General features: G+C 34.7%; 1 protein-coding gene across 2 annotated transcripts in view; it reads left to right on the forward strand.

The window, feature by feature from the left end:
- LOC131063619 (uncharacterized) overlaps positions 1-12,280 on the forward strand; it is a 49,360-nt gene extending 37,080 nt beyond the window's left edge. For both annotated transcript variants that reach the window (XM_057997500.2, XM_057997499.2), the window contains 7 exons: positions 279-320; positions 637-711; positions 1,067-1,213; positions 1,333-1,470; positions 11,396-11,507; positions 11,596-11,684; positions 11,825-12,280. In XM_057997500.2, the coding sequence (XP_057853483.1) occupies positions 279-320; positions 637-711; positions 1,067-1,213; positions 1,333-1,470; positions 11,396-11,507; positions 11,596-11,684; positions 11,825-11,959 (738 nt within the window). In that variant the 3' untranslated portion in view covers positions 11,960-12,280. The remainder of the gene's footprint in view (positions 1-278; positions 321-636; positions 712-1,066; positions 1,214-1,332; positions 1,471-11,395; positions 11,508-11,595; positions 11,685-11,824) is intronic.
- Positions 12,281-12,723: the final 443 nt, after the last annotated feature.

A 12,723-nucleotide genomic window follows, 5' to 3' on the forward strand; every position in this document is an offset into this window, starting at 1 on the left:
CTATATTACTACTTTTGAGTATACTGTACACATAGATTAATGTATATGTACTTGTCCATTAATAGATATGTAGGCAAAGTAATTCCTCATGTTACTGCTGGTAACTCATTGTCTAGTATTCATCCATTTGGAATTTTTTTGTTTTCTGTAGCTCTTTCCAGTATTTCACTTGAGTTTGTTTATTCAAGGAAAGCTTTCATATTTGATATGCTAAATTATGATTTATGAAGTTTATTAATGAAGAGATCTTTTGTTTTTCTTGTGTCTGAATAATGCAGGTGGCCAAGTTGCAGAGGGCATGTTTGAAAAACCCTGCAAAGGTGAACATTCCCCTTTATGTTAATGACCCTGGTCTTATTTGTTTTAATCGCCAATTGGCAGAAAAATAAAATGCATACTGTATACTAGTAACATAGTTACGATGGTCACATGTCAAATGTGCAAAAAATTGAGGTTGTTTTAAGCTTATTCTTTAGCACAATGTTCAGTCGATGGTATATGACATGTTGGTCTAGTTGTCTATCTGAATTTCTTGAATTTATTAGCACCTTTTGTTATTCACCTTGATCTATTGGATGTTAGATATTTCTAAAATAGGTTGAGATTATTCAATATTTCTGTGTTGAATATCATCAGGTGGAAGTATCTTCAAAGTATTCAACTGTAGATTCACTGAAGCAACAATATCTTTTTGTCCCTGCAAAATACAAGGTTCTCTCGTCCTCTTTCTAGAATTTGTAGTGGATACACTTACACTTCTACAATGCCTCTTTTTAATATTTGTATATATTTAGTTTTTCCATTTAATTTTTTTTCTTTTGAAAATTAAGATTTGACATTCATTTTCCTGTTGATACATTATTTGCAAGTTCATGATCAAAGTTTCCTAGGTTACCTAATTTCAAGCTGTGCATTTCACATTATTTTTGGGTTGATTAAGAGTTAATACAGGCTACACAATTATGCATAACTTGTGCTAAAGATGGTTTATAATAAAGTAAAATTAGAGAATTGATGCCAGGGCGAAAACCTTTTTGTTGAGTTTGACTTTACATCTGTTGGACAGGATTGCTATCTTGTTTATCTTCTAAATGAGTTGTCTGGAAGTACTACAATGGTTTTCACTCGTACATGTGAATCTACAAGACGTCTTTCCTTGATCCTTCGTAATCTTGGACTTGATGCCATTCCTATAAGTGGTCAAATGAGTCAGGTTATTCTCCTTTTCCAAATTGAACTATCTTTTTAATCTGATAATGCACATTTCGAAAGCTTCTTGGTATTTTACTTTTGAAATTCGAAGTTTACTGACTGTGTTGATCTCTGTTGTAGCCAAAAAGAATTGGTGCCCTAAACAAGTTCAAGGCTGGGGAACGCAACATCCTTATCTGCACTGATGTTGCTAGCAGAGGGCTTGATATTCCTTCTGTGGATATGGTCGTCAACTATGATATACCTACAAACTCTAAGGTTGGGTCAAAATTTTTAGAGCATTTCCAAATTTAACAGATTTTATTTTATTTACAAATATTAGAATATTTAATTATATTTTAGTCACCTATATTTAGTTCCTTGTTTAATGGTCATTTAGCTTTTTAGTTTATTAGCTTTTAAGCTTTATTTAGCATTTAGCTTTTTAGTTAATTAGCTTTTAAGCTTAATTTAGCTTTCACACTTAATTTAGCGTTTAACTCTTTAATCTAAAGCATTTAGCTTTTTAGTTAATTAGCTTTTAAGCTTAATTTAGCTTTCACGCTTAATTTAGCGTTTAGCTCTTTAATCTTTTACTTTAACATTATGTTCTAATTATAGAACATCGTTTTGTAACCTCTATATATACGTGTGTATATCGTTCAATGTAATTATCCGATTATTGAATCATTTATTCAATTTATTTTTCATGGTATCAGAGCAGGTCGATGGGATTCTTTAAAGTTTGGCGAATTTTTTAATAAAAATTCATGGCCTTTTTTTTGGAATATTTTCCAGATTTGTTTTATTGTTTTTTAATACAAAAACGATTTTGCTTTTTTGAAGGTTTTTTGTGGGTTTTGAGGGTTTCTGGTTCGTGGGCGAATTTCGTTGTGCTGGGCAGCAGTTCATGTTTTTTTTAGGGTTCTGGAGATTTTCAGGCCTGCAACCTGGAGGTTTTTTTTGCAGATTGAAAATTTTCCTAGGGTTTCTGCAATTTTCAACTAGGGTTTTGACCCTTCAGTTCAAGTCAAAATTTTATTTTGGTTGTAGATTCTTTGTGGGTTTTACGAGACCTCAACTGGGTCGTCGTCAGATTTTTATGGGTGCATCGTTTTCCATGCCTCTATTTTTGAGCCATCGGATTTGCATTTTGATTTCAGATTCTTGGTGAGTTTTTTGAGAGCTTTTCTGGGTTGGCCTCAGATTTGTCTGGGTGCCTCTTTTTTCGTACCTCAATTTTGTGCTAGCGAATTTACCTACGGGTTTTCGTTTTATTTAACCCACGACTAGCAAGGGTTTCTGCCTGTGGAATCTGTTTGTGCCATCAGCGCCTAGGGTTTTTAACAACTATTTTTGGGTTTTTTAATAATTTTTTCTTCTCAAAAAAATTATTTCGTGGGTTTTATAATTTTTATCCATAAAAAATTATTTGTTTAGGTTTTTTTGATTTTTCTCCACAAAAAAATCATGGCAGGGTTTTACTTGATTTTTCCTCAAAAATCAGGGAGTGTTGTTTTACCACGTGATGTTTGCTATTTTGCCACGTGAGGTTTGTTGTTTTACCATGTGATGTCTGGTATTTTACCACGTGATGTTGTTTGGTGTTTTCTTGCATGATGTCTGATGTTTTACCGCATGAGTTTGGTGTCTTACCACGTGGTGTTTTGGGTCTTGCCATGCAAAGTTTCAGGGTTTTGTTCGATTTCTTCCACAAAATCGTTTCAAGGGTTTTTACCTTTTTTTCCACAAAAATGATGATTTGTATCTTCAGTTTTGGAGGGTTTGCCGATTTTTCTTCAAAATCATGGTTTTAGGTTTCAGTTTGGTTACCCAACATCAGGTAGGATGGATTTTGGTATTCTTCGTCATTAACACTTTTCAGATCCAGGGAGGGTCTCCACCACAGCAGAGTGTTCTTTTCATTTGTGATCAAAAGACCTACAGTGTCTTCTGTAGGATAGTTAGTAGATAGAATGACCATTAAGGGAGGGTATTAGAATATTTAATTATATTTTAGTCACCTATATTTACTATTTAGTTCCTTGTTTAATGGTCATTTAGCTTTTTCTTTTTAGTTAATTAGCTTTTAAGCTTTATTTCGCATTTAGCTTTTTCTTTTTAGTTAATTAGCTTTTAAGCTTTATTTAGCATTTAGCTTTTTAGTTAATTAGCTTTTAAGCTTTATTTAGCATTTAGCTTTCACACTTAATTTAGCGTTTAGCTCTTTAATCTTTTACTTTATCATTATGTTCTAATTATAGAACATCGTCTTGTAACCTCTATATATACGTGTGTATATCGTTCAATGTAATTATCCGATTATTGAATCATTTATTCAATTTATTTTTCAACAAATGGGTACTTTTACTACAAAGTCTGCATAGCTTGCATGAAATCAAATAAGTTTACTTTAAGAATGCTTGACAAACATATAAGAGACCGGTTCCAACTAGCCAAGATTCCATGTTAGAGAGAGAGAGAGAGAGAGAGAGAGAGAGAGAGAGATGGTCAAACATCACCATGTTGTTTCCTACTACAACACATTTTCTAGCCTGCTGGCCCGCCTGAAACACCATTCGGGACAGGGATGGTGTAATGTCCTCACTTTGAAATAGAGTTTAATAGTAAATAATAATAATAAAATTAAATATTAAAAATAAAATTTAATATTAGAGAATATAATTAATATAATTCTGTAATGCCTCTACTTTGAAATAGAATTTAATAATAAATAATAATAATAAAATTAAAATATTAAAAATTAAATTAAAATATAAGAGAATATGATTAAAATTTAGTTAAGTTAATGAATGGTCAAAAGACATTAAATGAAAAGTCCTGACTCCCTCAAACATGAGATATAAAAGGGAGAAGAGAACCTCATTTGAGGGGGGATAATTTGGGAATCAAAAGTGGAGATCTGATTTAAAAAAGAAGTGCAGATCTGATTGTGAAAGGTTGTGTCCCTTTCAAAGGGCAGAAATAATGAAGAGCTGCACTCTTTCAAAGGGTGCTAATGGTGAAAGGGTGTGTCTCTTGTCAAAGGGCATACATGATGAAGAGGTGTGACCTCTCCCTCACATTGAGAGATATAAAGGAAAGATATCAAAGTATCCAGGGAAATCACCATCAATCTGATCAGATCAGAACTGTTATTAAGTTACTGCAGTAACATCTTTGTTGTTGGTGGTATCCATTGTGATGTGCTTAATATGTATGCTTAATATATGACACCTGATAGTGATCTTATGCAGAATTTAACAGCAATATTAATATAGACCGCAATATGTATGGCAGTGTAATAAAGCCTTTCTATCACTAACTGTTCATATGATGATTAAGTAAATTATATGATGCAGTTTGTAATACCTTTCAATCTCACCATCCAATTATGGAGGGAGAATACAAGGAAGCAAGAGCACTAGGCTCTGGCAAGTATGCCAACCCTGAGTGTGGGCCAAGAGGCCAAGTTGACGAGATCCTTGGTGCTCTTGGGCTTGTTGGAGAGGGATAGACTCGAGGCGCCTTGTGTGATTCTCCTTGAGCTCCATAATGGGGACAGGTGTAGGGAGAAAAAGGGTTCTGAATCCTTCATATAAACTAGGCAATATATAAAGAATGTTTAAAGTTTTTTTAATACTTCTGAAAACTCAAGAAAACATTTAACATGCAGATATTGAAAAGTAAGCAACACTCAGAACAAGAACACTAGTTTTCTCGTGGAAAACCCTTTCGGGTAAAAAACATGGCATTAAGGAATTCTATTCACTTCAAAATGGGCAACAACCCAGAATACACATGTGAGCATCAACTCATTGAAATAATTCACCTTTTCAGAGCACCAACTCAGCACATCAAAGAGTGAGCACCAACTCACAATGGACACCAACCCAGCTCAATGTAGTGAGCACCAACTCACAAACAACCAGAACTGAAGTAGAACTGAACCACTTGAAAAGGCACCAACCTCAAATTTCTAAAATAGCTCATAGATTCAAGTAATACATTTGAAGCACCATTTTTCTTTGCTTAAACACCAACACACAAAAATAACTTCTGCTAAACAAATACCGTCTTTACATGCCATCCAGGCTTACTTCTATTACATGAAAGATGCACAACAGCACACACAACACTTCCACACACACAAACCGAGCTAGCTTTTTCAAAAATGGCCTGAAATCATATCTTCAGAAACTGTGTCACAGAGAAGTATCAAAAGCGCTGTATATTTTCACGACCCTCACAAAAAATCTCAGACTTATCGCTGTGCAACCAATTCATCCTCAGCACACCCCCAAAAAAAACGGCAGCATCAACTTTCCATATTTAAAAAAGACTCCTCCAGCATACTTGCACAGTCCATTCAATGGCAGAAGTAACACTTAGCACCTAGATCATCCACAATTTTGAATCACATTTGATATAAAAAAATATTGATTCCAAATGAACCGAAACCATAAATACGCTGCCTCAGCCAATTTGGTTGAAAAATGTTCTTCCAGAAAAACACGAACTCTGCCCGATATAACTCCAATAAATTCTTCATATGAAACGGCAGCTCACACTTAGTTGCATGACTTCATACAAAAAAAACGTATACCAGCAGCAAATGGAAAAATCTGTTGGGAAATTAATTCCCCATGAACTCCACCCAGCAGCCAAGAAGAAGCCACAATTAAAAAAAACGGCAACACTAGACTTTAATGGTCTTGTTGTGAAGATATCGCCCAACTTCGATTCATTTTAATGAAAATCGGGCCCCACACAAGAACTTTTGAAAAGCTTTACATTTTGATCAACTTGTTTGACAAATCAAAGAATGACATGGCACAAGGTATGACTAAGAAGCTGATAAAAAGACAAGTAAGCAAACACCTAGCTGAAGCTGACAGCCAGACACCTCAAGAAGCCAACTAGGCACCTCAACTACCCAAACAAGCAGCTGGAGCAAGCAGGCAAGGAGCTGAAGCAGGTCAAGCACCTCAAGCACATCAAGCAGCTCTAGCACCTCAAGCAGCTCAACCAAAATTGAGAAAATCTAATAAATAAACAATAGCTCGAAAAGCACTTCAGACTCAGTCCAGTAATACTCTGAGCAAACCTCTAGCTTGAAAAACATAGGCTTGACAAAAAGCACTTGACATCAATGACAAAATGTCTGACATTTCCCATGTCAATTCAGCCTTCAGCAAGAAACTTCACATCTTTCTTCTCAATTAAAATGCTTGACAACCCGTGACCCGGGTTGGTCCAAAAATATTTATAGAATTTTCAAATATGCAACAATTCAAAGTCAAACAGATTGTCTTTTTTAGAAACTTGGAATTTTAATTAGAAAGTCCTAGTAAACATGCACTAAATCGGATATCATTACAGTAAGAATGCTTTACAAACATATAAGAAACTGGCTCATAGTAGTGTTTTGAGATTTAATATCTAGCAGAGACAAACTTTAATCTCCATGCTAGAGGGCTTTTAGAAGTCTTAAGAACCAAGTATATATATAATATTGAACTATGTCATTATGGACTAGAGCGAACAAAGAGACTAATTAGATTTTAAGACTAGAGAAAATATTCCTGCATAACCCTTTAGTTATCCCTGACTTAATTCCATCTGTGGTTGCTATAAATTAATTTGCAGCTTTGCTGTACTTTTGCTTGATCATCAGAAAACATAGGGAATAACTTGGCAAAAAATCTTGTGGAGTCTCTCTCTTTTGTCTAAATGGACGTTTTAAATTTCTTTAAATGATTTTGCATTAAGATGTTGACACTTGTTTCTTATCTCAAACCCAGATAATAACTCCGTCTCAGGAGGTAGAATTCTTGCATTGGATATTTCTGGTTTTACTCAAACTGATATGTTGTGCATTCTTTCATTCTGCAGCAACCTTTTCATATCCTTCTTTCTGCGGACTTGTGTTCGAACCATTGCTTTTTTGCATGGTCTTCAGAAAATGTTGGGAACAACCTAGCTAAAAATATCGTGAAGCATGTCTGTTATGTCTAAATGGATGTTCTAGATTTCTTTGCTTGCCCTTGCATGAACTTAACACTTCTCTCGTCTCTCAGGCCCAAATAATAACCCTCTTTGGGATGTAGAATTCATGGGTTAGCCATTTTTGAGTTTGACTCAAGCTGATATGGGTTGTGTTCTTTTCTAGAGCTTCCTTTCCATATCTTTCCTTTTCTTGCCTCGTGTTTGAACCATTGCAGGTTACTCATTTTTCCTTTGTAACAGATGCCTTTAAGAGGGCTTCATTTCTGGTGAATTAGAAACGAGCTTATGAATTTCCGATACTGGTAACCTTGTAAGATAAACCTGGCCCTCAGTTTAGATACTTTGAATGTCACTTTTCTCAAGTTGGGGATGGGAAAAAAGAGTGTTGCAATTACGTATGTGAGAAGACTAAAGGATAGTAGAGTGCCTTCAAATTCTTATGGGGGTCTTAAGTACCAAGGACTTCTAGGACATCTTTGGAGTAAGAGGGGATCTAATAGCTAGATAGATTATTGTCTATAGTTTGCACTTGGTATAACTTTATCTGCAGCTGACTTGGGCTTATTTGATTTCCTTGTTTGCTTTTTTAATTGGGATTTTATTTATATTTACCATGGTTGCTAGGAGATTGGGACTAGAACTGGTACGTTTGTTTTTGAAAAAGAGGAGAATTATCAATTTGCTAACATTAAAACTGAAGACCTCGAAATGGATGACGTAGAAGTCATTTGTGTCGCTTCAAACAAAAGTTGCATGGACATGGATATGGATTTGGATTTTTCAAAACCCCCTAATATGAATATGGCTGGATATAACAATTATATATATATAACTCTTAACTATTTTTTACTATTAATATTTAAATGTTAATATAATTTAAAGTTATATTTAGTTTGGGTTCACCCCACAGTGCAACGGCAAGCTGCAAGCTGTGTTGATACGACAACATTGGTTCGAGTCTCATGCAAGTGACTTTAGTGAAGGTAGTTCCGTGAGCTATTTAATGCGCATGCATGCCCCTCCCCCCCCAAAACATGCCACAATGATGACTCGTTGATTGCCTCTGCTAAGGTCTACGCTGCATAGGCATTGGTGCATTGACAGGTGTGAAGACTGCTCGGAGGGAAGGAGAGTAGGTAGAGGTGTTGACTTGGAGGAAGAGCATAGAGGAAGGCTTGTAGAGGAGTAAGGCGCAAAAGATGGAGGTGTGGGTGGTGCGGAGGATAGAGGAGCGTGGAGAGAGAGCAAAGAGGAAGGTGACAGAGATTTGTTGGTGCAGGTGGTAGAGGAGGAAATAAATTGAAGGAGGAATGGAGGATGGTGGAAGTAACAAGAGGAGGGAGAAGTTGTCAAAGGAATAAGGAGGTAGGTGATTTGACAAGAGGAGGAAGTTGACGGAGGATGGAGGTAGCAAATGATGGAGGACAAGTGGTGGTAGGAGGTTAAGCAATAGAAGCAAGAGACAAATCCAAAGAGGTGTTAATACTTAGTTCTATTCACTATTTAGTTTAATTTACTATTAGTATTACACCCAAAATAATGTAATTATTGTTATCTTTGTAACCCACTCCTTACCACTATTCTTGCAGTGGTCACAAGTGTAAACTAATTTTGGACTTCTCTATCATACATAGTTCCATAGTTGAAAAACTCAAACTCGGCAATGACTCGGCTGTCACAAAATTTTTAAAAACTTGGGACTCGACAAAAGACTCGAGGGAAAATTGGCAATAACTCGACAAATTTATTGAACATATGAAAACATATAGAATAAAAAATATATATTCTAATTAAATATATTAATTAAAAATAATATATATATATATATATATATATATATATATATATATATATATATATATATTAAAAATTTAATAGACACATTAATTAAAAATAAGTATATTGATATTTTAATAACGTTATAATATATATAAATTACAAATTTTTAATTTGTAATTTTTTAATTTTATATTATTTTTAATTTATAATCATATTATATAATTGTTAATATATAAATTATAATAGTTAAAATTTTAATTTTATAATATCAATTATTAAATTATGTATTAATAAATATATAAAAAAATTATAGACAAATGAAACTAGCATTTTTCTTGCATCACGTTTTGATCCCCATCATAGTTTTTGATAACCATCATCATAATGAATTATTATTTTGATTCTTGTCATAATTTTATTATAATATATAATAAATTAAAATGTAATTTTTGATATAAATATAATTAAATCATAACTGTAAATATGAATGAAACTATAGTTTTCAAATAATATACTAAACAACGGAAATAGTGAGTAGGCCGAATGAAGACGCACCTGCCGAGCACTTCAAAATCTTTTCTCCAATCTTCCGAGGTCTGAAAGTCTTGAAAATCTAGGGCCATAAATTTTGAACTCGTGCTGAATCCGTGAAACCTAATCCGGTGAGTCAAAGAAAGAAAAATCGCGAGTTTCAGTGGTTTTTGGAGCAAACAATCATGGCGATTTTTTATAAAAAATTGTCTACGAGTAAAGCTACGAGTGAGTCGCTAGAGTTTCTGACTTGCAAATACTTGCGATTTCAGCAAGTTAAAGGCGAGATTTTCATATATGCATAGTTCCACAAAGTTTCTTGATGGGGGGATAGGGGACCAAGGGCTTATTTATAATGCAGAGTAAGAGAGGCATAGATAACAAATCACAATAACACAGGGATTTAACGTGGTTCACCCAATGTGGGCTACATCCAGCAGAGAGACAACCATCCACTTCTTTTCTATTATCTAGCGAAGAGCAAATTACAATACGAATATCTTGCCGTAATACAATGCCCTTATAAAATAGGGTTGCCTTCTAGGCCAAACAAAGCACACAAAATATCCACCGTTAGATCCATGACCTAATGATAAATGGTTAGGATTTACCCCCCCGCACTCATGTATCAAACAGTAATTGATATAGGGGAAAAACATGGTTGACAAAGTCACCAAAATTTAAGCTTAGCAACATGATCAGTCGCCACATACCAACAGGATGACGACAGCGGTGGTAGGGGGCGGTGCTAATATAAAAATAGAGGTGATTTGAAATCTTCAAGGCAAAATCTGTAATATAACATCTCTGCAAGTGCCCCGTGAAAGGCCAACTAGTTTTCATGAAGTTAAAGCTCGCAACCAGTATGTAATGGCATGTGCATATAACAAGCGACCCAACGACGTCCCCGATAGAGGTGATGGTGTTGTGTGGAGATGTTTCTCCCAAGTCCTGAAGTCTCAGAAATGCCCCCCAGCAGGGAACAAGTTTTTTTTTGGGGAGGCATCTTCATGGAACACTGTTACCATACTACGACTTTGATAATAAATAGTTTAAAAACCAGGAATTTTTCGGCCTTGAATAATTGTGAGACAAACTTGACCCTGGGTTTCAATTAAATATTTGGCATTTTTTTTTGCAAAAATTGCCAAAAACTACACCTTGCTAAAAATTAGGGCCACACAAAAACTTGTTGAACGTTTTGAGATAAAAGAGGATTGAGATTTTATTTTTTTAAGTCATCTTTTTCAACTTTAGATTGATGCAAGCGAACCACGAACCCTTGTCGATATCATATTGCTAGGGTACAATTTTCAGTGTAAGGGTGGGAGCGGGGGCTCATGTATCTTGCAAGCTTGCTTCAAACCCATGATGACTTGAAGTCTTTTCCAAAATTGTCCAGTGTTTTTTGTTTTTTAATGGGAAACTGAAGGAAACGTCAGTGAGATGTTTCTTGTAAGCAAGGATGTCTCGGCACATGTTTCTGGTTTGGAAACGTGTCCCAGTACCTGAGACATGTCCCAGGGGGCTGGAATGTGTCTCCTTGCAACGCTGATATTTACTATAAACTTAAAGGAAAGTAAATCATTATAAACATCAATTGCCATTATTTATGCTTAAAGCTTCTTAAGGTAAAGTCAGGCAAGTATATAAAAGACAGTTATTTACTAGAAAATTTTTAATCACTTTCTAATCCTTTTAATTCAGTTTTGTCATCTCATAAGAGATGTGACTTAGCTAATTTGTTTATTTGCTTAAATTGGCATCTGTTCTTCGTATCTCCTAAAATGTCGTGTTTTTGATTGTTGAACAGATGGTTTTTGTTAGGGGTGTACATGGATCACTTTCATGTTTTGCTTGTGTTTGTTTGGGCACATTTTTTCAGGATTATATTCACAGAGTTGGAAGAACAGCTCGTGCTGGTAGGTCAGGTTTAGCAGTGTCTCTTGTGACCCAGTATGATGTTGAACTTTACCAGCGTATCGAACAATTGATAGGTAATAGATTACTCATATTTTTTACAATTCATATCATTATTTATATGAATAGAGTAGTTCTTGATCAATTGATTTTTCTTGTTGATAGGTAAGAAACTGCCTGAGTTTCCATCAGAGCAAGAAGAGGTTTTATTACTACATGAACGAGTTAATGAGGCACAGAGAATTGCCACCATGGTAAAATTTAGTTTCCTTTATGTACAATTAAAAAAATTATTGTTATATCTTATACTGTACATTTCTAGTTTCATGCCTTAATAATCTCTTTTTTCCTGGTTTATCTTGGGTCATCTCTTTCCTGCTTTGCGCCCATGTAGAAACTTCGTGAAAAAGAAGGCAACAAGAAACACAACAAGAAACGGGGAGATGGTGGGGATGATGATGATGATGATGATAGAAGGTTTACAGGTTCCAAAAACAACAAAAAATTAAAGAGATCGAAAGGACGGTGATGACTCATCTAGGATTTTGCTCTACGATAATTGGCATTTTAAATGCTGTGATTTATATATTAAGAGTTGGTCAGTTTTGTGACTGATACATCCAGGAAATTCGGAGCTAATGTACTATTTTGGTGACATTGCATATCCAGAATATGAATGCATCAAATACTTTTTCAATTGTATTGTATACTTGCATTGTCTTTCTAGGGAAGGGTCATCCGCTTTTTAAAATTTTTCATTGTAGGGAGGACCCTTTCTTGTAAATGGCATGCATGATTGCATTATATAGTTGAGTTGAACCTTATTAAGTACTATTTCAATTGTATTGTATACTTGTGTTACCTTCCATCCACTTTTTCAAATCTTATTGCAGGAAGAACTCTTTCCTGTAAATGGCTTGCATTTTTTATTATTTAGTTCAATTTTTGCTGTTCGTAAACAGTATTTCATATTCCATTAGATGTGAAACAGTATAAAATGAGAAACTCTATTCAGAAAATATGAACTAATGGTGAGGCCTATTCGACATTTACAAGGAGCTGTTCCAGCATATCTCTGTTTGGTCTTATTGTATATTGTTAGCATATACCTGATGATTTGTAAACTGGGGCAGCTATGACATACTCTAGTCATCAATAGCCAGATTTAAATGTGAAGCTCTCGAACCACCTTAACTTTGCACTAACACCACAAATGGCGGATTCCAGCTTTCATGATGTGCAATCAAGGATAAACAATAAAGAACTTAAATAAACATGCAGAATAAAATAAAT

This window comes from Cryptomeria japonica, chromosome 4 (assembly GCF_030272615.1).
Source record: "Cryptomeria japonica chromosome 4, Sugi_1.0, whole genome shotgun sequence".
Classification (NCBI taxonomy): Eukaryota; Viridiplantae; Streptophyta; class Pinopsida; order Cupressales; family Cupressaceae; genus Cryptomeria; species Cryptomeria japonica.